The sequence below is a fragment of the Myiozetetes cayanensis genome, unplaced genomic scaffold (assembly GCF_022539395.1).
Source record: "Myiozetetes cayanensis isolate MyiCay16 unplaced genomic scaffold, myiCay2020 scf7, whole genome shotgun sequence".
NCBI lineage: Eukaryota > Metazoa > Chordata > Aves > Passeriformes > Tyrannidae > Myiozetetes > Myiozetetes cayanensis.
This window is the reverse complement of record NW_026087964.1, coordinates 20,111,767-20,136,804: the sequence shown is the minus strand read 5'-3', so window position 1 is coordinate 20,136,804 and position 25,038 is coordinate 20,111,767. Positions and strand designations below refer to the sequence as shown.

At 39.9% G+C, this 25,038-nt stretch overlaps 1 protein-coding gene across 3 annotated transcripts in view; it reads left to right on the top strand.

The window, feature by feature from the left end:
* SMIM14 (small integral membrane protein 14) overlaps nucleotides 1-25,038 on the top strand; it is a 49,735-nt gene that overhangs the window by 8,471 nt on the left and 16,226 nt on the right. Inside the window, exons 1-2 of one of the 3 annotated variants that reach the window (XM_050337590.1) lie at nucleotides 1,612-1,746; nucleotides 16,676-16,786. In XM_050337590.1, the coding sequence (XP_050193547.1) occupies nucleotides 16,712-16,786 (75 nt within the window). In that variant the 5' untranslated portion in view covers nucleotides 1,612-1,746; nucleotides 16,676-16,711. Of the gene's footprint in view, nucleotides 1-1,611; nucleotides 1,747-1,927; nucleotides 1,953-16,675; nucleotides 16,787-25,038 lie in introns of those variants that run through there. The other 2 variants (XM_050337592.1, XM_050337591.1) reach the window with 2 other exon arrangements.

Here is a 25,038-nt window from a genome sequence, read left to right as displayed (position 1 = left end):
TGCCTCTGCCTATTTTGAGGGTGGCTTGTTCCTGATGAAGGGTTAGGAGGATGGCTGAGGGAGAGCTGGGAGGAAGGATGCAGCTAACAGTTGATCATTCTGCCTCTGACTACCCTCTGATGCCGTTGTCTAGGTTAGCTCAGTGTTTGACCAGAACAGCCAAAGTATATTTCAAGCCAAGTGTACCTTGATGTTGCTGATGTTCATGGTTTCTATTGCAGTCTAAACTCCTGGACAGGTTGTCAAGAAACTTGCTCTCCCAGGAAACGTTGTAGGGATGTAGTTCCATATTTCCAAATTAAAGATAAATTTTAGCATCCTTAGTGCCTTACCAGAGATTCAGTTCACTGGATTGAGGTATATAAGATGATACAAGCCCTGCATAGTTTAGCTGTTTTGTGGGATGGCCAGACTTTGTGTCAGTGCATTGCCTGCCTTTTCAGTATTGCCACTTGTTATTTGGGTGCTAAGGCAAACGAAAGGGCTGAAATATGGGAAAAGAGAGGCAATATCCACAGCAAGTCAGTACTGCGTGGCACACCTAGACAAAGGTAGCCTGCCTGCTGCCTCTCAGGAAGTGGAATGGTTATGTCCTAACTGAGCAGAGTTAGCCTACCTGTGTCTTTCAGAGAGAGATGGCTCTGCACACCAACGATGGCTGGACGTGCAAGGCTGCCAAACTGGCAATGCACGTGAGACTTGGCAGAGTAACGGAGGCCTGACACCAAAGACTAGAAAAAAACTTTCAGGAAAAAGTCTGTAGCCATGAAAGGAGGCTTGAAAGTCCCATTACAACTGCAAATAATAATGAGAACAGCCAAGCTTGTCCCATATGTTGGTCATATGAGACTGTATGTGGCACTGGTGCCATGAGGAGGTATCAACTTGAAAGCGCTCACAACTTCCATCCAACCTCCTTTTCTCACTCTGATTTTAGTATTGTCCTTGTTTCCTGGCTTGGAGGAGGTAAGCCAGCCTTTGAAATATTAGAGGACAAGATTTTCTTCCCTATAGAATCCCAATTGCATCACTGCATGGTATTACTGTCCTCAGGACAGGATGTGGTCCATCTTTCCATATTGGAGTACAACACCCATCCTTGGCTAGGCACAGGTAAAAACAACTGGCTGAGAAGCCATGATCTGAAATTTTCCTTTTTAACTTCATTCCACAGCATCTAATTGCATATTTTGAGGGATGCTTTAATTGCTGAGAAGCCCGCGAGTCACGAGCTCCTTAAAAGGCTTTAGATTTCTAGATGAGAAACTCCCCTGTAGATTCCCTCGTACTTCGGTGGGGATGGCTGGGGGCAAGCGGCCGAAGTGACCGTGTTTGTGACGGGGGCGCGGAGCCCTGGCGGGGGTGCTGCGGCGGGCCCCCGGCTCACCTGGCCCCGGAGCAGGCACTGTCCCCGCGTCCTCTCGGCCACGACCTACTGGAGCTTTGTTTGAAGGCCGACGCGTGCCGGGAACTGCCCCCGCCCGGCTCGCACGGCGCGGCCGGGCCGCGGCTGCCGCCGCCCGCAGCAGGGCTCGGCTCCCGTGCCGGCGGAGGGGCGGGCGCGGGGGCGGGAACGCGCGGCGCCGCCCCGGCCCCGCCGCCGCCGGGAGCCGGGATCCGGCAGATCCGGGTCTCGTGGCGAGGGCTGACGTGTGAGCCGGCCCGAGCAGCGGGGCCGCGCCGCGGGGCCGCCCCTGCCCGCCCGGCCCCCGCCCCGCAGCCCTCCCTGACGGCGGCCGCAGCACGGTGAGCGGGGGCGCCGGGCGGGGCGGGGAGGGCGCGGGCCGGCGGCGGCCGAGGGTTTGCGCGGACACCATCCCCGACCCCCGCCCGCCGGGCGCGGCGCGGGCCGGGAGCGGCGGCGGAGCCCCCGGGGGGGCTGCGGGGTAACTTCAGCCTGTTGAAGTGCAGAGACGTCCCCGCTGCCGGCGCTTCGCCGGCTGCCCGGGAAGGTAAACACTGGGAGAGCCGCAGCCGCTCCGCTCGGGACTAGGCAGCTCTCGTTTTTTAAACCAGAGAAACGTCTTTACAGCTGCTCTGATTTGGGTTGTTCTGGTGGTTGGGGTTTTTACTGCGAAGTGGCACTCTTCTGTCGATCCTTGTTTTGTTTTGTTTTTTCTTTAAGGATCTCAGTCTGATACTTTGAGCCAAAGGGGTTTAGTTTTCACTCTTTAAAGAATCTGGAAGGGGCATGCTGACACCAGGGTATGTGCTTCCAGGCTGCTCCTTGCTTTTCGAGCAGAGTGCAACTGAAGTGAGAGAAATGGAATAAGGTCTTGTGAAAGATAATCTCGGGAAAAGGACAGTGTCACACTGCCATTAGTTTATTAAAGATAGAATTCCTGCCAGGAAGTCTTCATATGTGTGCTCCAAGATGTGATTCCTAGGGAATCAGTGGGGAAGGGGTATATTGGCCTTGGAGACAACAAGATATGTATGGTCATTCCTCCACTGCTATCATCGTGCTGGGTTCCCCAGCTGTCCTGCCCTGCAGCTCAGCAGCTGCCTTCCATGGCAGTTCTGAGGCCTTAGCTAACCACTGCTTCTGCTGAATGCGGTGTACAATCTGCATCAAAAACTTGTTTCCTGGCGAACACCTGTTTTTCTAGTCAGGTGTCTTCAGGATTGCCTTTTAGATTGTAGGCTGTTTGTGTGGTAATACTGAATGAACATCCACATCTATGCATAAAGATAAGTGTTGAAAACCATCTCCACTTTTTAGACATGAGGACATCTGACTTTTTTGGTCTTAATAGCATATTATGTTAATGTTGTTAGTGTGCCTACTGGGGAAGATATGTATCTCCAGTGAGTGTTAGTGGGTTATGTATTAGAAGCCTTTACATGCCTGGCTATTTGAGTGCCATCCACCTTTAGTCATTGCTGTTCCACTCCAAAAGCAGACATTGGGTCAAGAAATCACAAGTGGAGGACATCAGTTTTACTTTTTTATTTTTTCCTATATACAGAGAGAGAAAATCCTTGATAGATCCATCCAATTCCTGTGACCTAGTGAGATGAAAGAAATTAATCTTTGGTTTTAAATAGTGACTCTGTTGTTGACAGTGAAGTCATTTCAAGTGGTAGAAGCAGTTGGCAAAGTCAAAAGGACTGTAATGTTAGCAGTACATTAGTCTGTTCAGTTCTGAGCACTGTTACTTCCCCAGCCACTGAGGTGGGCAATTCCAGTGTCTTTGGGTTTTTTTGCTGTTTGTAAAAGACAGGATTTACAATGTTTTCCTAACTTGACTGATAGAGTTCTGTATTTTAAGTCATTTATGTTCATTTGTATAAGGATCTCAGTAAATGTAAAGTCATACTGGATGTGTTACTGGTAATTCCGCAGTGTATTGTTGCATGTGCTTCTCTAGCAGGCAGGGTCATCCCTGACCCACGCAGGTCCCTAAGTCAGGGGGTCTGCTTTAGAACTGAGTAGCAATTCTGTAGCTCTGGGTGGATCTTTTTTTAGCCTAGCTAGCTGGATATTATTTTGCTGACTGTAGAAATAAATATAATGGAAAACGTTCTATGAAATTCCTTATATTGTGCACATTGTGATGATTTTGCAACACCTTACACAAACCACAAGCAAGTCCATTAAATTCCGAACTGCATGGCCCAGTTACATGGGCAACATTCTGCAGTCCATGTTCTTTTGTTCTAAGGGGAAAATAAGAATAATAATTGTTAAAGAACTAGTCTACATAAAAATTATTTCAAAATGCATTGTGGTTTTAATAATTTTTAAACTATTACCTGCTTTCAAAAAGTTGGTATTTGGTTTTGGAGAAAGTTTCTAACTGACTTCTATTTTGTTTATTAACTTCTCATTTCCTACTTTCATACATTTTGACTTCAGAATTAGTGGTGTGTGAATGTTATTTGCATAAGAGATGTGTAATAAAACTATATTTGTGCTTCAGAATTTTCCCTCATAGGTATTTTAGGTTCTTGACGTACATTCTTAAAGACCCAGGTTTTGTCTCTGCTGAAGTTTGTCATACAGAATTGGACCTAGCAACATCATGAGTCTTCACAGGGCCAGTACAGTGAAAGTAGCCAGATCCTCTCTTCTTATAAATGCATATGAATGGAGAAGGTTACAGTGCCCTGACCACACCAAGATTCAGATTCTTACTCCCTATGTGTTGAGTGTTTGTCAGATTACTCATCGCAACAAATACAAAAGTGTTTTGGCAGATGCATTTGTACAAAGGAAAATACATGTCACCTGCCCATATTCTGCTTGGGAAGAAACTCGAGAGCCTTTGAGCCTATTTTGCATACATGGTATTACACACTCTGCATCTTTACATACATGCTGTTGATGCACATAACACTTGATGTCAAACAAGCTTTCTGTTTTAACTTTTTAGGTTAGAGATTCAATTTATCAATACATACAGATCCATCTAGTTGTTAATGAGGCACCTGATTCTGCAAAATGCCTGTATGTCTTGGAAAATCCAAGTGCTCCCAAGCCCTCTGTAAGTACAGTGGAAGCTAAGAAAACTCTAAGGCTGTATCACAGAGCTGAATCTTTTAGTCCTTGTTCAGGTAAAAAGAAAAAGGAATTATTCTCCCGGAAGAGCTCCTTCAGCTTGTATGCCTTGATTCATCAATAGTTATCTTCCCCAGTTCCCAAGGAGCCTCATTTGAAGAAAGGCTTTTTAGCTCCTCATTATGAAGGAATACAGTTAGGGATATGAGAAGGATCAGTGTGTGTTAGCTGTGCTAGTCTTACTTCTACTGACAGAACATGCTATCAATGCAGTGGAGAAATATGGTCCTATCTGCCTGTTTCCATCCCATCATGTATTCCACAGTATTGGCTGAGGCTGGGGCAAAAAAAAAGGTCCCTTAGTGAAGATTGATATGGCTTTTCATGAAAGATTTGAAGACGCTTGGGGAGCAGCCTCTGGCATGATTGAGTGGTTGTACATTTGCATGGTTATTAATTGAACAGATACGCTTCAGAAGCTTTAGTCAAAGTGTCTAACTGGTATTTTGACAGATAATGGAACAAATTAGTCCCATTTGGGTGGGAGCTGATAGAATTACACTTGATAAAAGTTTTACTCATTAAGATTAGTTCTGATTCTACTGCAGCTTTGTATGCATTAAAAACCATGCCTTTCTGAAGCTAAATATAGTTTATTTATAGTTTGTACTTTATAAGGCTGCTAGACAAATGTCAGATCCAAAACACTGATCTCTCCTAGGAAGGACAAGATTTTAGTCAGAAAATAAACCAAATGTAACACTGACCATTTACATGATATAAGCAGCTGCAATGCTTTATTTGCTGAATCTTTGTCAAATACAGACCTCTAGTATTAGACCTTTGGTCTTTTTTGTTCCTATATTCACATATGAATGTTCATGTATTTCCTGTTAGTTAATCATAAAATCTTTATTTTTAGCAAGGCAGTACTTTTAGAGAGCTTCATAAAATAGTTTATGCCTGTTTTCATGTGTATAGAAGTTATTTAGGGAAAAAAAAACAGCTGTCTGAATGAAATTACATGAAGATATGAAGGAAAGTTTTGAGTTAGCTCTTCAAACAGCTTGAACTAAATCAAGCGTGAAAGAAAGCTTCCTGGTGTGAGTGGCCTTAGTTTAACTAGAACTCCTGTGCAAGTGTTGTTAGGGGTTCCTCATCTTCATATCTAGGTGAGGCTGATCAGATGCACCTGTGATTAAGCACACCTGTTTGAAAATACTAGGTAAGCCTTTTATCAGATTGCCCTGTGAAATGTAGAAATAATCTTATACATAGACTTTTTTGAGCTGTGGAAGTTGTTGGATGCTTCAGCTTCAAGTTAGTACCTAGAGTGAAAGTGTGTAAAGATGGAAAATACTTTATTTTCTGTGGTAAAACTGTGGATCTGAAAGTGAGATGTGTGCGGCAAACAAATCCTAATCTTGTAAGACAGTACTATAGATTTTCCTTTTGCAAATTAGTGTAATGGATTTAAAAATCCATTGCTAGTAGGTGCAGGAGAGAGTTGTATAATTTGCATAGCACTTTCCTTTTGAGAATCTAAACTAGTCTGTGAGTCTGCTAAATTAGATGGATGTTATTCTCTGGTAAAAACTGGGTCGTCTTTTAGCTAAACATATGTAAATAACCAAGTCCAGAAATCCTGTTAATTGCTACAGATTCCCTCTGGTATAAGTACTGATTAAAAATATTCTAATTGATAAGCTTCAAATTGTTTACTGCAGGTATGTAGAAAAACTGATTCAACTTCCATTGAACTTGAAGACAGGCACCCGCTAGCTTCAGATAAAATTTGATCTGGCCTAAAGGGGTTACAAGTAGGGCTGCCAGGGAATAGAGCTGCTTTCATCTGAAAATTGAAAATCCTGCTATCTTTCTCAGCATGCTGCTACCCTGCTAAATCTGTTTGCTCTGTGGCAAGTTATTAGAAACATATGTCATCCCTGGAGAAAAAAATAATGAAAATATTTCAAAGAATTTCAGTATAATTTAGTGTTTGTATGTGATTGAAATAACATTAAAGAATAGTGTATTTTTACAGTTTTAAGGATTTAGTAAGGTATTTAACAGTATAAACAATTGTACTCTTACTAAACTAGTATCAAAAATCTTTGTAGCTCATGGTTTAGGGCTGTACTTGGTGGCTCAATATGGTGGAAAAGTGGAAAAGGTTTCATTTTTATTTGTTTTGAAACTGTACATTTTTTGTAAAGGATTGAAGAAGAGGTGTTTTTTTTTTATGTTTAGTTTTGCAAAGAGATGAAATGTCTAAAAATTCCTGAACGATTGACCCTCCAAAAAAAAATAGTTCAAAATAAGGAGTTGTTGCAGGCCAGCTGAGCTGCAGTAGCTCTCTGGGTGCTCAGCATTACCTCAGGGCAGCTCTGAAGTGTCTCAGCATAACCTTTTTCTCTTACAGGCTGAGCAAAGTCACGTTTGCCCAAAATTCCCATGGGCTGAGGGCGTGTGCAGGGACTGTTTGTCACAGCTCAGCTGCACTAGTGGATTTGTTATTGGTAATTTGCTCATGGGTTTGAATCCCGAGCTTCATTGGGTGAGCTTTAAAGTTGGTTCCTCTTTGGGCTCTCAGGTTGCTTTGATGCATTTGAACATATCTTGATTCATAAATCTCAGAACAAGAGTAGAAATGTTCTATAGATAGCTTATATAGCTTGTTACAGGAACATACTTTTCTTTATACTTAGTCTTTTCAAGTAAATTATTAGGTTTGTATTATGAAACCCAGAAGTTAAGTGCAAAACATCTCTTGGGTGGGATAACCAACAGCAAAGTTGGGTTCCCTGTTCTACTCCCATGGTGAGACTGGCGTGAGATGCTCACCTCTGCTGTTTTCCATCTGCAAGGAATACTCTCTATTCTAGATTCCTTGCAAAAGTAAGTCTGCTCCCTGGAAGGCCCGGTCCTCTTCCACGTGTAGCCATTTGTTCAGAATCAGGTCTGCCATAGCACTTAAACAGAAGCCTTTGGCGCTGGTTGGCGTGGCACAGCGTGGGTGTGCTCTCGGGACTGGTGCACAAGTGCTCTCAGCAGGGGTTTCAGACTCAGTGTGTGGCTTCCAGCAGCAGCATGTCACTCATACAGCTGCACGGGTGCTGAATTGAGGAGATGGGCAATTGTTTGGGGAGGGGAAGAGTAATGTCAATAAGCAGTTGTGACCAAAAGCAGGAGAGTAAGCAAATTTGCCCAGGAGCTGGCTTTTTTACTTACTACTCAAGTGGAAGATCCCGTGAAGGTCAGTGAGAGTTCTTGCCCTACTGAAGACCACAGGAGAGGGCTCCCAGTTTGCTCTGTACACTGGCTGAAATACAATTTGTTAGTAATTTTACAGAGGATAGCTCACCCTTTTGCTTAACCTATGTGAAATAAAATTATTAAATATCCATTAGTCACTCAGTGCAATAGGAATAACTTTGTTGTCCTAGACCATTGCCATGGAATCCTACACTGGAAATAAATACTAAAATGAAACTGAAGTGTTTATTTAGCAGAAAGAGGGTATTATTTTTGGACAATGTTCCATGTCGTTGACATCTTCTCTTAATTAGCTTTCATATTCTGAGAGTCTTCTTCCAGAAAAATGTCATCATTTTAACAAAAGGATGACCAAAGCTGACAGCTGGAGTTTGATAATGACATTCTATATCAAATATCAGTAAATGAATTCTAAAATAGCTGGACTGCTTTTTTGGTCCATGGCTGGATGTGCATAATTAGCTCCTTTCTAAGTGTTTTGCCCAGAAGAAATGTTAAGCCACCTGCATGGGAATAAATAAATAGCTTTTTTTTTTTTATCTTGGTGGATCTTATTTAGCTCCCTTGGGGAATTCAGTTTTGGTCACTGATATTGGCTTTGCTGCCTTTAGAGCCTGAAATCTCTCCTTGACCTCACATGTTGGAGTCATGGGCATAACGGGCCATGAAAGGGAAGGCATGAAACAGCACTGGAACAGTGAGGGATTTCAATGTGTGGGTTCTTGTCCTCTGAGAGTTGTACTTGTCACTGACAGGATTTAACTAAGCTGAAAGAAGCTTCTGCATCATCTTCTGTATTTCCCTGGTACACCATTCTGTGTTGAACAGATGCACCTCAGCATATGTGTAACCTTGATTAGCCCAGCCCAAAATCAGTAAGTTTCCTACCAATTTGTTGTTAGATCCTGAGTGAGTGAACTTTTTCATGTACTTCATTGCAAGAAGAGTTGTGATCCTTGGCTGTGGAAGGGCTTTGACCATAATTATAAGTTTTTGTGCTGTGGTTCCTTCTTCATTGCTCTGGGTGCTAGTGCTGTTGGCAGAGTCACCAGAAGTTTCCTTACCCAGTCTGAGCAACTCCAAATGACCACTTAAGGGTGAAAATGCCCAGCAATGCACATAATGTTGTGGTGGTCATACAGTAGTAGAGTTGTGCTGTGGGGCAAGGGGTGGTACCAGTGCTCCAGCAGTCTTGTGAGAACTTAGCACTTCTCAGTTCTTAGTCTGCTCAAAAGCATGTCACAGTAGTATCCTTCAGTGGTTGGCTCAGTATTTCTTAGTTTCTTTGGCTTTCCTCCTATTTTTAAGGAGTTGTTTTGTACTATATTAGGATTTGTAAGAAGCACCAGATGGATGACACTGGAAAATTAATTCATTGTTTACTTACCAAGTAAGTGTCAGGTGGTAGCAAAGTTACCCACTTGTGTGCCTTGAGCAGGATGTGGCTGGGTAAGCAGTTCTCTTGTGGAGCTCTTACTGGTATCTCAAGCTCCTATTTGATTGGTGTCAACTTGGTGTCTGTCGAAACCAATAAGAGCACCACCAGTTGCATCTATCTGTGTGTGTAGTTTAGCATTGACTTTTCCATGAGGAAAGGAACTGCCTCAGTTTAATCTGAGTTGAAAAGTACATCTAATTGTTAATTATCCCAAGAAAAGTTGCAGTGCAAAAATACACTTGCCAACTCATTAGGCTACAGCTAGAAGTCCAGGGAGACGTGCTGATTCTTTGAAATACAAAATACAGGAGAGTGGAGATGATTGGTTTATACCCTGAGAATGTTGCTATGTCTAGGAACCCACTTTGGTATCAGCCATCAAAATCATTGCAGCTCTTTTCCCTAGAAAAGCTAAATGAGTGATCTGAGCTGGGACAAATAGCTGAAGAAAGCTGTAATTGGAGCCACACTTTACTATGGCAGTGCTCCTCCTGGCAGGACCATTTATAGCCTGCTGTTTTGCTTTTGCTGCCCAGTCAGCCAGTTGGTTTTCTTTTGTCCTGAAAACTCAATTTTATGTCCCCAGGAGGAGGTCTGGTAGAAAAAGATCATCAGTAGTCCTCTAGAGATCTGTGGCCATGTAGAACTACTGGATCCTGGTGCACTGAAGCCAATGGGAATGCTAGTATTTGTTCTAGTAAAAGTAGGATGCAGGTGTAAGCGTGAAAGAGATGATGGGAGAACCTCTCTTGCGTTGTTAATAAAAGGGATTAAAAATTAGCATTATAAAAAAGGCAAGTATAACGTTGCAGTGTGTAGTACCTTTCAGTCACCACAGCAGTGTTTCAGACTAAAGGCAATATTTACTTGAACTATCTAAATTACAGTAATAGAGGAGAATGGATCCTTGGAATGTTTTAATTAGTATAATTTTGTATACAAGATTCTTCTCTTTTACAAAAGCTATTTTTAGCCTTGTTTGAACAAAGGAAGTTGCTTTGTAAAGGAAGTTTTCTTAGAAAATTTCAAGCTTATTTTTGCTAGCTTTGTAACATGGATAATTTAAAACTTTTGGACAAAAAATACAGACTACCTCTACTGGTTACTTATGTCTTGAGGCCCTTGGCTTCTGGCTTAATTTTGATTTAGTGTGAAATCTATGTCTTTAATGTGGATTCTATCGCCTTAAAATCCTACATTTGTTGAGTTCAGACAGAATACTATTTATTTAAAGTACTGCTTATTTTTCTTTTCATTTTTTTCTCTATTCCTGTATTTCCTTTTGTGATGTTTCTTTCCTATTTAATTACTAATGCTTTTGTTTTCTTTCACGGTTCTTTAACTTTATCCTGTGTTTAGTTATTCCTCACCTTTTTTAATGGCTCTGTTACCATTTCTGCATTGTTCCTCTTTTATATTGCTCTGGTGATAGGAAATGTGCTGCATTTCTGGTAGTAGTAATTTAAAAAACTAGAAATTTCACAAACCTATTTGCAAGGTTAAATCAGCCAGTCCTACATACACAAACATCTAGTTTGTTTTTTAAGAGAAAAACCCCAAATCCATGCATATTGTTTTTCTTCTCTATGCTCTAATCCAGTCTGAAGAGACACATGATGCAGCCATAAGTGGATAAAATTCCCTGGGCTGTCTTACTCAAAAAGTTTAGCTGCGCAACTGACATAATGGGAAGTTAAATAATAGGTTAGTGAGTTGGATGTAGGTAGTTCATCAAAAGACTAACAAAAAACTCAGGATTCTGTGGGAGGGTGGATGTACATGAAGTACAAATATTATAGGAGATGGAAATTAACAGGGAAATGCATTATATAACAAATACAAAAAATTCTGAGTTTGTTTTGGATTTGCTGGTTTTGAATGTTTTGACTCCTCTTGGTTGCTTGGACACTAGTAAACAATATTTCCCTATTGCAGATACCTTTTTCTATTATTTTACTGTACACCTAATTGATACTGAATTGAACTTCGTATGACTAGAGTTCAGTGAGCCCAGTTACTAGAAGAGGCAGGATTAGAACCAGATTTTGGAGTAACCACTTGTACCCAGAGGCATTTTGAATTGCCCAGTCAGCAGAGGTGCCAGTTGCCCCTGGAGTGCTGGTGGTATCCAGGGGGACAGAGGGGCCAAGGAGGAGAAGAGAGTCCTGTAAAAGCAGTGATCAGGAGCTTTATGAAGAGCTGATCACATCAGTCTCTTGCTTTAACTGATGCAAATTTTCACCCCCTGGGTCAATGGGTACTACAGTGACACATTCCTAGTGCCTGGGAGTTTCTTTGGGACAAGACCTGATGTGCAGGATTGCAAGGGTGTTATGTTGAGCTATGTGAGGCCAATGTACAGGATGTTTTAGATTCTAGAAGAGAATACTTGGAGGTCATTTGGAGACGAGTATACAGAAGAACCAAACTGGGGGCATGCTGTGAGTATAATAATTACAGAAAGGATCAGGTACTGTAAGAAAACATAGATGCTAAGATGGCTTAGATGCAGGTAAAAAGGCAAGAGAACAAATTCTTTTTAAGGAAACCTGGATCCTTTAGTAGATTATGGAAAAGTATAGGAGAGAGGATTTCTGCCTCCAACAGTAAAATAAAAGTGAACATATCTTTGGGACAGTGAGTGGTTCATGCTTTGTGTATGACTTTTACTCTTTTAGCCCTTTATAATTTTTCAGAATGCCTGCTTTCTTTAATTTTTTTTATTTGCTTCCTTTATATATTTTTATTTTACATTTTATACATATTTTCATTTGTTCTGACACACTTCTCCCAAACTGAACTCAGAAGCAAAATTAACTTGATGGCTTCTTAGAGGTATTTGCCAATTGAACTCTGAGTTATTGCAGTTGGCTTAAAAACAGTAATGAGGAATTGAATAGTGTTTTGTTTCTTTTTAAAGTAGAAGCAATATTCTGTTACTTGCCTACTGTACTGTGAGGTATTTTGCTCCCAAGGTTTTCTTACCTTCAGTCTTCAAGAAAATACTAACACAGCAAAAGCAGTTTTTAGCAGAGGAAATCTTCAGCCATTCTATTTATTGTGTGACGATAGTCTACATTTTAGAAGTGTCTGGATCCAGGAAAGATAAGGGTTAATGAGCTTAATGCTGTGATACTTAAGATGCCCAGTTTAGTCCAGGACAAATCTGTAGTTATTCTCATTTATTTATCATATAGAGTGAGTTTTTCTTTGAATACCAGAGTGATAAATACTTTTACAGTCTTTTATAGCAAAGAGTAGAGAACACCAATATGTAAACTTTGACGATCTTGCTAATGAGCATCCATCATATTCAAGTTACACTGGAGGGCATCAAGCACGTGGAAGATTGGCAAAAATTCTTGTTTACCTTCATGATGGAAAGGAATTTGGTTTTGTAATTATTAGAATGGAGCGAGGCAGAGTATAATTTCTGTCTCCCAGAGCTCACTGGCTGCCTGCTATTTACTCAGGAGCAGTGTTGCTGAATTGGGAAATAATGTATAGTCGTTGCAATAATTTAAAATACTTTTTTTGTATGTTGCCAGGTACAAAAAAACCCCAACCACAGTGTAACCATAAAGATTGTGGTTTTGATAGTAGGGTGTATAATATGTAACACACCTCTAGGGCTGGGAGTGGGGAAGATAATAAAAGAAGAAACTATTTACAGTAGTTACTAGAACTGAGAATGCTATGTTTTAAATCACGACGGGCTAGAAATATTTTCAATATGGTTTCATTGCCTACAATTTCAAGTAGATACTGAAGTCAAAAGGTGGGCTTTTATTTCTGTCTTAAATCATCAGAGACCATCCTCCGCTTTTGCCCAGAATTACTGTAATTCTAACTCCAACCACAGTATTTTAATTTCAGTGGTACTGTTTGTGATTGTCTCTCTAGGCATCTTTACACTGGAAAGGTCATATTGACTCTTAGATGGTACATCACGTTTGTCTATGTTTACTAGTTCTCTCCTTTATTATGCTCTCTTATGAGTTTGCTTGGTGTAGAGGCCATAATATATACCTTCTCAGCTGTTATCAGAGAGAGCTTTGGCATATTTACCAACTTCCAGCTGTTTGTAATCCCTGTGCTAGCAGTAATATGGCCAAATCATATGGTAATTTTAAGTAGAATAAAAGTAACTCTCAGCCAGAGAGCTTGCAGGTGTTTGATACCCTAGTCTTACCAATTGCTGTGGTCTTACCAGTTACTCTATAAATTCTAAGGAAAACAAGGTGACAATAAACAGAGAAACATACGGGGGAAAAAAAACAAGTAAAAGAAAACTACAAGGATTTTCTCTCTTTATCTAGGTCATGAGGAAAAGAACAGAGCACATCTTCCCGTTTTCTGTGATAGATTGTATGTAGAACAACTGTATTTGCAGAAGGTGGAGAGCTCGTGTGACTCACAGCGAAGAGGTCAGAGCTGGGCAGAGCAAGTTAGCCGCTGACGTGAGATCAGACAATTGCAAGTACCGGGAGGCAGGCAGGAAGCACACTGCAATTCTGGAACAGGATTTTGATACAAACAGACTGCCTAAGAGCACACAGTGGAGCCAAGAAATCCTGCTTCATGATATATAAAAATACTGGTCTCTTATTCTTAGACAGAGTCACAAAACGTCAATAAGCTTTAAGATCTGAGTATAGAGCTTAGTTGATGTTTAGTACTTTATGCATTCGAAGTGTGTTACAAATAATAGAGTTCAACCAGGAATGTTTTAAAGAGGAATACAAACATGAGAGTGTAATTTTACAAGTCAAAGTCATATAGTGTTAGGGTGTTTCTTCCTCCAGTTTCATGAAAAAAATAATTGCATAATAGGGAATTAGCTACCTGGATTTTAAGCATAACAAAATAACCCAATTTTAGTATCTTTATCAGGGAAAAACCTAGTGCTGTTCCCAAATTACATGGTCTATCTTCGGTCCTTTGCCAATGGAAGAGTTTGTTATAGGCTTGGAGGAAAGAAAGAGAAAGGATTATTCCAGTCAGCATCATGTGAAGGTGGGAAAGCCTGTGAGATCTTCTGTTGAATGGTTGGATGGCATTTTCCTTGGCGATACGTGTCCTGCTTTAATATCTCATTAAGGTAACTGATCATGTACAACCCAGGTGCCTTGGGGTAAAATCCTTCCAGCACACCTCTGCTTAAATTTACGTTGTTATATGACAGATTAAGTTTTCCTATTTATTGTCTAATCTTTTTCAGTTGTAGGCTCTGTAAAGAATGTTAGCCTGGTTCCGCTGGTCATGACTCGTATGTGATGTCTGGTTTTCTTGTAGTCTTCTATAATATAAGCACTTGTCTGTTAATTGCTGTCACATTGCACACAATGTGTTACTGACTCCTAAATTCTTTGAAGTTACAACTAAATATTGTTTCACAACCTCACTTGTTCCAATACCATCTCTTGGATGTCAGCATCATATCCGGAGAAACCATTTTGCACTGTTTAGAAATCAGTGCTTTTATCTGTTCCTCGTGCTAAGATGGTTTTAGAAAGGCTATTCTTCTTGACATGGTGTATCATCCAGGGAGCTTGTGTAGTTAAAGGGTTTTTTCTATTGCTGTCGTGTGGTTCTAGTGACTCTGAGATAATTTCATGAAAGTTAGTGTGGTAGCTTTATAATTAACTCTCAAAAAGAGTCATTAGATCGTCTGCTGTGATCTCCTCTATATTGGAGAACATACCTGAACTTGGGGTACTCCTGTACTTTACTCTGTAACCTGTATTTTACTGAAACACATCTGAATGCATTGAGTGATGGAAAATCCATTCCTCCATGGACAGTTTGATGCACTGATCAGTTACTGTAATGGTAAAAATGTGTGCCTTGCTTCTCTTTTAAATCTAGGTGGTTACAACTTCCGATTATTGATTCTTGATCATCTCTTCACTGAAGAAGTTCTCCTGTTTTTCTGTTCAAAGCTACTTGTACACTACATAATCAAGTAATTTCTCATCTTCTCACTACATTGCCAGATTTTGCTTTCTTAGCATCTGGACAAAAAGTCTTTCCTCCATCCCTTCAATTTTACTTTTCCTTTTTCAGTTTTGTTTTTAAAAAATGGAAACCCTAGGAGGTTAAGGGCAGTGATGTTTTTTGAATTCCATAATGAAGATGCAGATATCTCTTACCTTCTTTTACTATCTGGCTCTCCCCACCATGGCAGAGGGTTATTCAGAAGAGTGATAGGCATTGGCAGAGGAAGGACTTCTGAAATGCATTTGCTTTCTTCTCTCTTCCCCCAAGAGGAAAGAACTACTATGGTGATATATTCTGTTGAATGAAGATATCTTATAGAGATGTAGGTTATTCCTCTTTCTTCTAGTGACATTACAATACTTACGTGTGATCAAGGCTGTAAGTTTTTGTAGGCAGTGACTGCAGAGCACATTTGTTGATTCAGCACACTGTTATCAAATGCCTGGTACCTTCATAAACTACTTGTTTTTGGAAGTTGAGAGGTTATATCTGCTCTGAGTTGCTGCATTTATTAAGCTTGCCAGTTGTGTCCCAGTAGGGCCCCAGTGCATTCAACACTAGCAACTGATGGCAGGTTAACAGAAATATTTTCAAAGTATGGTTTTGTAGCACTAAAATATACCCCAAGAGTCCTCATTTGAGAGGAATCAATCCCTGATTTGACCACGATGAGTAGAAACACCTTGTAGTCTCCTACACATTTTGACCCTCAAGTCACCGAGAAGTTATTGGTAAATAGTAAAGATACATTTGTAGATGCTTGACATTTCTAGCATGAGTGGTTTCAGCAGGTGGATAACCTAGAATTGATTTCCCACCGTGTCCATTACAGATTCTTCGAACGTTCTGTATTACTGAGTGATTGGCCTACTTTTTTGATCTAAAATTAGTGTATGTAGCTCCATTTTTAACATACTTCCAAGTACATTCACTTTTGCACCCCTGCTGCTTGCCTTCATTATACAGCAAGGATGATTATTTCCTTTAGCAAAGAATTTAGTGGGTTTTAAATTATTTTCCTGTACATTGATCTAGACGGAGAATGCCAGCAGTTTATTAGGGTTTAGGAGTACAAGTTCCCTTGGCCTTTCAAATTGTATATATACACTTAAGAGCCCCACTTTGCAGATGAGAGACAAAAATTTAATCGTTGTGTTTCTTGTTTGTTTGGATGTATTTCATTGTGGTATGTGGGAAAACCCAGGGGAGACACACACAAAGTCTTGCAAAATATTTATTTGGCTCTTTAAGGAAGCCTGTGTGAGACAGTAATTTCAGCAACATCAAAATGTAACTGCACATACCAGACTTCTTCATTCAGACTGCCAGAGGAATAATAGGATTACCCTGCTTTGTTTTACTTTTTCATCCTGGCATTAAATGAACTGAAACTTGATGTGTGAGTCTCTGGAAAATAAGGTCAGTTGAAAAAGAGTTCATTGTCCTTTTATTCTTCTTAGGTGTTCACAGACAAGTTCAGGTTTATCCCGAGAACCATGGCAGAAGGTGGATTTGATCCCTGTGAATGCATTTGCTCGCATGAACATGCAATGAGAAGACTGATTAATCTGGTAAGGATAACATGAGGATATTTGGAAGGGTGGTTATTCAGACATTACTTCAGCTTTTGCAGATTTGCAGTTACTGATGCTTTTGATTCTGCTTATTCAGTAGCATATACAGTTAGAATCTGTGTATCCAAATTTCTGATGAGCTTTTGAATAGTCCATACAAATTATAGCTTTCTGTTTATTTCCCAGAACTTCATTTTGACAGCATTGACAGTGTTTCTATTTAAATGTTTCTTTATATGCCTTTTTGAGTCTGCATAAAACCAAAGAAATTACCCTGCAACCTCTTTGATATCAAAGTGATGCCACATATATGAGGTTCCATGTAATCATATGGCAAGATAAAAATGTTAAATTTTTAAAACTACGCTTAAAAAAATTCTGAAATTGAAAATGCAGTGATTTTTGAGTTTGGTTTCTTGATATGTCATTGATAGGGTTGAGCAACTTCAAGCAAGTTATTTTACATTGTTCTAACTGTAACCTGTAAAATGGCAATGTTTCTTTGTTTCTGTATTGAATTTAGTTCAGTGTCTATTGAAGAATAAGCTACAAAGTACTTCTTTTTTTTCCTAAGTAAAAGTATATCTTTTTTAAAATACCACTAACAATTACGAACAGTGACCAATTAGGTGAACTTGATTACAACGCTAATTTGATTAAACTGTTTTTTGAGATGGTGCTATACATCAGCTTCGTTTGATGTACTTCTGCTTGTTGATATTCATAAATTTGTTTTTATCATATTTTTTTTCTTGGGGCCAAAATTAGTATCATTTTAAGTACATCAGCTACTCAAGGCAATATGTATGAAGAGCATTTTCTCTAGGATCGGGCCCTTCTTCAAGAGGTTTCTTGTCAGTATTTTAGGAAGGTTATCAGGAAAACATGGCATTCACTAGTCTACGATAAGAGTAGAGCTAATATGTAAATCCCCAAAGAATTTATGTCTGGCAATAAGGAATCATAGAATCAGAATATCCAGAGTTGGAAGGGATCCACAGGGATCATTAAGTCCAGCTCCTGACTGTGCACAGGACAACCCCAGAAATCACACCATATCCCTGAGAGCATTGTCCAAATACTTCTTGAACTCTGTCAGATCTTGAGTGTCCACACTTTATTAGCTTCAGAGTGCATTGTTACACCACCTCATCTGGAATGCCAGAGGAAGAACCTGCAGTCAGGCTCATACTGTACCTGTGTGTACTGTTGGGAAGCTTGACTGACCACATTTTCCAGAATTACTCTGCTCAGAGTAAGCAGAGTTCACCACCCATGTCCATAATGTAGCACTGCAGGGCTTGTGTCATCGTGTTCTCACATTGCACCCCATGGCCTATGCAGAGAGAACGCTGTCTCCAAAACACACAGGCCATACTGGAGCCAAAATACTCCAGACCAGGCTCTCTCAGTGGGAGGGCTACATCAGTGGCTGCAGCAGAAGGCAATTGATACAACACAGTACAAGAGGAAATGACAAGCACTTGCCATCTCACAGACCCTGAGACCCTTGGGCTAAGCATCAAAACTGGAGTGGCCAGAGAGCCCAGATCTGTGAAGTGACCAGCTGCACCAAAGTCTAAAATGACACCAGACAAACTGAGCACATCTGCAGAGCCAATTCCATGTGCTTTATAGGAAATTATATCATTTCCCTTTGGTAATTCCCAAGTGTGGTGCAGCCGGTGCTCTCTTGATACTCAGAAGTCATTAGATGTCAAAAAACTTTCTTATTGCTGAACAGTCAACAGGTTTGGAGAGGCAAGAAGTGAAAGGATGTGAGCCCATTTGCTGGTGTTACCAGAATTGTTCAGGATTGAAGGCACTTCAGGAGATTACCTAGGCCAACCTCCTGCTCAAAGCAAGGTTAACAGTCACCAGGTCATTCAGTGCTTTTATTCCAACCGAGCCTTGAAAACCTTCAAGGGGTAGCAAGTCCACAGTCTCTTGGGGCAGCCTGCCCCAATATTTACCAGTCTTTTTTTTCTCCATCCATTGTTTTAGTTGAGTGTGTCCTACCCTCTGCCATACTGTGCTGTGAAGAGCCTGTGTCTATCCTCTCACTAACTTCATTGTAAGTACTGGGGACTGCTGTTAGATCCACCCAAAATCACCTCTTTCCTGGGCTGAACAAGCCCAACTCCCTTAGTGTCTCTTCGTAGAGCAAGTGGTCCAGCCCCTGGAGACCCTCCACTGAATTCAGTTCAGTCTGTAAATGTGTTTTGTGTAGGAGAGTTCAAGACTGGATGCAGTATTCCAGATACGGGTTTAAAGTGCTGAGTACATGGGTATAATTTCAGTCTACTTACACACTGTTTAAAGGTCAGTGCTGCTGACACAAGGACCCAGAATATTGAGGCTTCTGTGGAGAACAGTTGTCTTTTATGTGGAGCCTTTACTTCAGGCCCAGCCATCCTAGCTCATGCTTCCCAGTTAGATGCATAATTTCAAAATCTTCTGAGATCTCCCTGCTATCCCCATATGGATACTTGTACACATGTTCTTTCCCAAGAAGGATTTTTTTTTTGTCCTCAGTGTGATGTTTGTGCCATATCCCACAGTTGTGTTGATTCTGGACCTTGAGGTTCTGGACACATGCTGAAATGGTGACAAAGGAACTCCTGGGACTAAGTTCAGGGAGTCTGGAGGAAGAAAGGAGGATCCATGTTGAGTACCCTTTCACCTGAGGCTTGTCAGATGCAAACCTAAACCACTACGGTTCAGAATTTCGACCTCCATTCGGCATTTTTTATCTTTGTTGTGGCTGAAGGATTCTAGGTATGAGCAACATCATAGATGGGTTTTGTCTAAAGTCAGCAGTGGCACAAAGATTTTGTTTCTGGGTACTCCATGCAGTGTAAGGTGGGTGCAGGTGCATCATTTGGGGTCATACTAGTTCCTGTGTTGTGAATGGGCAGTCCTGCGTAGTTGCAGAAATGGAGTTTATTGCTCAGTGCCCATCTTCCAAAAGGATCAGTGAGCACTTGAAACTGTGAGGAGTAAAGGGAAATGCCAGATTGCATCTATCCTAAAAAGCAAAGCAGGTGCTCCTAAATATTTATAAGACCAAATCACTAGCTAGGGGAGTTCAGCAGAATTTAGAAAGGAAAAGTCTCAGAAGTCTCAGTCAGCAGCCAGACTATCCTCAAGTAACCTGTCACATGATTTTAGCAGCAGATTTGCTAAACCATTATTATTGCATCTGTAACTTTTATGCTTCAGTAAGAGTTTTTAAGCTGTTGCTTTCTCACTCAATCTTACACAACATAACAGGAATTTTACTATTTGTGTTAAAAAGAACATTGGTTCTCAAAGTTGCTGAACCCCACAAGTCTCAATGGAGACTGGGTGCCCACTACTTCTTTTGTTGGATCTTTTTGTTGAACCTTTACTCCAAAATCATTGTGATAAAGAAAGCTAGGCAATCTGTTGCTGTTCAGTCTGTGGGGGTGAAAAAGATACTCAAACATGCTGTGTGCCCAGAATGGTTCCCTATACCTACTTCGTGGTTGATTCTTTTTAACCTATATAGGTATAAACCATATCAGAGCACATTTGAATTGTGTTATAGCTGGGAGTACTTGTCATGATTTTGGAGCAAATTGTATAACAAGGTGTTTGCAATTATCTCCAGTCTGAGCATTTTAAATCCAGAAGTTCAGAGATGAGATCAAATTTAATGGAATAATAATATATTTATAGGAGATGCCCAAATGTGAAATTATACTTTTAGGATCCTTCAATCCAGTAATGACACTGTGCAGAGCCCCCATGATTGATGTAGATTCTTTAACGTACCTTTGGGTTAAAGTAAACTAATTTTTACAGACTAATTTGTTTATACCAATCTAAAACAACATTGTTTAGAATTAAGGCTTCTGCTAATGAAGAAGGAAGGCACGATGTATTCAGTCATGGCTATTATGTGTAAAGTTAAAAATACATATTCAAATACACAGGATTTCTGTTAGAATTAACTGTATGGGAGATTTGAATGACACTGCTATTCCAGGATTAGCAGGAGGTCAGAAAGTCTGCCTCTGGAACCTGAAGTTCTTGTTTTAATTTCCAACATGATACTTTTAACTTCTAATTTAATTGGTGTATTTACTTTGAAACTTGTAGAAAATGTACTTGGCATTCAAAGTATAGCTTGTGGTTGAATAGATTACTTTTGGGGTTTTGTATAGCGTATATTAAATCTCTACTTGAAATGCAGACTTCATCTTGTAGTACAATTAATGCTTATACAGTGAAAAAAGGAAGCTATTGTCATTTAAACACTTCTTCCTTTCTGCTGTTAGCGACACCACAGAAAAATACCCACAAGAAAGCTGCTTGTTTTTAGAAAGTCCAACTCTTGCTAACTTATGTGACTTGATTATTTATCTGTCTTTCATTTTGCTTGACTAAGCAGGACTTTGTTTTGTTGGCTTTTTTTCTTCTTAATTCATAATACCATGAGGGTTTTATAGAGATACACAGTTCATGAACTGTATATCTCTAATGCTCATAATATTTTTAAAATATATTTTGCTGCTTATTAGGTTAATTGGGAGATATTGTTCATACACACCGTTCTTAGAATTTTTATATACATGCTTAAGTGGCATTGAATTATTTTTTGCTGAGTTATTTTATGCTGAATGTCATTTTCCTCAAGTGGATTTTTCAGGGTTTTTCTTGGTGTAAAATATGAACTTTACACACATGTAAATTTCTGTACTATGGCCACTGTAAATGATAAGCAGATGTTATGGTCTCTAAATATTCCTACAAAGCTCTAGAAATGTGAAGTTTTTGGCTGGGATTTCGTAAATATCATTTCTAGTATGTAATACCCACAGCACCATCTGTTACAATTTGACTATTGTATGTTGAGTTCACTATTTACTCAGTGGATGTAGCAGATAATTGGAATGTCCATAAGAGGAAGTAAGTATAGAAGAAAAATACCACAAGGCTTTAAATCCTCTGCAGATACACAAGAGTTGTCAAAAGACAATGACAGGTCTGTTAGTTTGCATGATTTTATCTCCTATTTGGTCTCCTCCATCTGCAAAACTTATTTGGACAAGACGAGCCAAAGTTCAGGAATGAAGAACAACAAATGACATCAAGTAATTTTGTTGGGAAGAATCTATCAGACAAGGGGACAGTTGTTTTCAAGTCACAGTGAAGAACATTCTGTGGTTCCAGAGGCAGTTGTTCCTGTCTTAGTTTTGGCAGAAGAGAGCAGATCTTTATATGAGAATGATGTTACCTTTATATTTTCCCCTTTTTCACTTACTTTGTAATACAGAAATCTGATTCCGTTATGTTATTCCTCTGGACATCGATGCTCTCTGAGTAAGCATGGCTGATCCGTGACTGATCATAGCTCAAGGCTCAGTTCAAGTCTGATAACTAAACTGAAAACACAGTTTGTGTAGTGGAGGGGGTATTCATAGAGTATATTCCATGAAGCCTGAAACCTGCATATAACTGCTTAGAGTGGTCAGAAATGTCGAAGCAAGCCAGTAACACATGTGACTTTGTGTTATAGAAACATCCTTTTTCTTTCCCCTTCTGGCACAGTATTATTTGCTTTACAGAAATTGCGGCTACGGACTTCTCTCATACTAGTTTTTATAAAAATGAGCAATATATTCTTTAACCCATAACATTTCTAATTCAATAATACAAAAGGACCTATTTTGATGAACTGCCAGCAGTTCTACTTACAAACCACTGTAGGAATTACAACCTTGAGTTTGGTTCTTCTGTAGCTAATTGAAAAGTGACGGTCAATGTCCCATTATGTTGCTATATCAGAAGGCTTGAATGTCTCAAAAAATTCTTAAGGAATGCAAAGAGATGTGTCACTAGATTTTTATAGCAGAAATTGCAAATTCGTGAACTATTTCAACACAATTGGTTCAAACGCTATTTTGTGAACCAAATTTCCACGTAATTCTCTTGGCCAGGTCATTTTAGAGTCTTACTATTATGAACTGGCATAGTCTGAAATAGTATCCTGCTTAACCACAAGTCTCAGCTGAGGGAGACTTCATGTAAACAGCACAGAATAAACACAAATGACTAAAATAGATCTGTGTTGTGTGCTGTGAATGGTTGAAAAGCTCTCGGGGTGTTAGCACAGCTAAGCCCAACTTAAATAGTCCCTGAGGCAACCAGCAAAAGTGAGTTACTCCTTTAATGTGGCCATCTACTGAAAGCACAGCAGAACTATACCAAATACGTTTGTGGTAAAGTGACCTTTAAATATGAGTGTTACCCTGGAGACTTCTTGCATGTGTTCCATGGCATTTGTGTTCTAATTTTTTTTTATGGCAGGTGCTACTAATTCTAGTCTATAGTCCTTCTTAGCCAACCATCCCAAGTGCAGGAAACTGCATTTTGCTCTCACTTGCCCCTTTTGTCCTCGGTGTTGAAGCTGTCTCAGAAAGGACCTTTCCCAACTGCTGAACCTTAGGTTGTTCATTAGGACAAGAAGTATCATTCTTTGGAGATGTGGGGTAAAATACATGATGCCCCCCTCCTAAGGCACTAGGCCAGAAGAGTAAAACACAGCATTAAAACACATTCTAGATCAAACAGTGTAAATGGAGACAGCTCTCTAGACAGGTAAGTGGATATTAACAAAAACAAACCAAAGCACGAAACCAAAAAAGAAAACAAAACCCATGAACAATGTTGTCCACTCAAGACTATGTCTCATGAAAAGCCTATTTTCCTGTAAGGGGTTAGGTATCAGGATTTAACTGAAAGTTGAAGGTGTCATTCTTAACATTTCCCATCCCTGAGCTTTGTAGTATGCTGAAAACTGCTGCTTCTTAACAAATACACATTTAAAAAAAAAACAACACCTCAGTCATGTCCCGTGACCATCTCAAAGCATGCGCAGTGTATTGCAAGCAGTGTAGAAAATCATGCATTGAAAAATCTGTCAGCTTGATATTTCCTAAGTAATTTATAGCTATAACCTGTACTATGAATGGCTGAACTCTGATGATCGGAGAAGTATTACGGCCATCTCTTTTGAGGAAAAAGACGAAAATTGTGCTTTTTCTCTCAGGCCACATGTGGATGTAATCAACACTTAGAGCAAACTGTACTTATCTGTTGGAACTGCTAGTTCTAAACTTTTTCCTCAAGGCTGTCTATGTGGAAATACCCTTTTCTTTTGCTAATATGCATCATTTTGCAGAAGATACTCAACTGTTTGGTCAAAAAGCCTACATGTATTCTGGTTTTACATTTTAGATATAAGTTTGCCGGTGTCCTATTGGGAGATATGTTTGTTGATTGTGCATGTTTTCAGATGCCTCTGTGGTAATTCTGTGCAATATTCTGTCTCACCTCTTTGTTGTCTGGTACTTCATGTAGTCAGAGATGCTGTGAGCTCCATGTAATGATCCTGATCATCACACTGTTTTATCTCCTTTTCCCTGATTCTCCCTGTTCTGCTAATTCATTCTGCTTTGCATTCACTGAAAGGAGGATGTCAATGATATCACAAGTCCCCAAGGCCAGCAAAATTTTGAAATGAAGTACTGATAACAGTCATGCAATCATAGGAAGGTGAGGGAAATTTGAAAAAGGAAGATCTATATGACACCAAGGTAAAACAGCAATCCCTGGGCAAAGAAAATGAAGGGAGAATGTGTTCTTGTCGAAATTAGGGTTCTAGTTTGCAGTAGTCTCTGTGACATTTTATTTGATGCATCTTCCTCCATAAAATGCCGTGTTTTTCACCATGAAAGTTAGTGTTTTCCACTATGAAAGTTAATGTTTTCCTGTCATAACTTCCTGATGATTCTGGGTCTTAAGAGTTGGTTTGTAATCTAGGAATATTACTCTGAAATGTAGCAACTATCCTTCTCAGTCATTTGTGATGGGAGAGAAAATTACTTGCCACCTCATAGGACCAGACTCTGTATTTTTATTGCAGACTGTTATTCTGTCCTTGTGTTAACATCATTTTATTTTAATTCTGCATATACACATAGAAAATGAAGGAGTGGGGAAGGCAGTGTTCACTTCTTCCTTGTTTGTTACACTAAGAGAAGCTAATGTAGTTTAAGACAATCAAATTCCATCAGTATGCCATTCTTTTCCTCTTATTTTCCTCTTATTTCTCTTTGTTGGCTTGTAGCAGAGTAATGTGTGTAGGTGTCAGTTTTTGCATCTTTAAATCTGAACTCTACAGATAATGCTACATTTCAGTTTGCACCCTGGTTTGTATT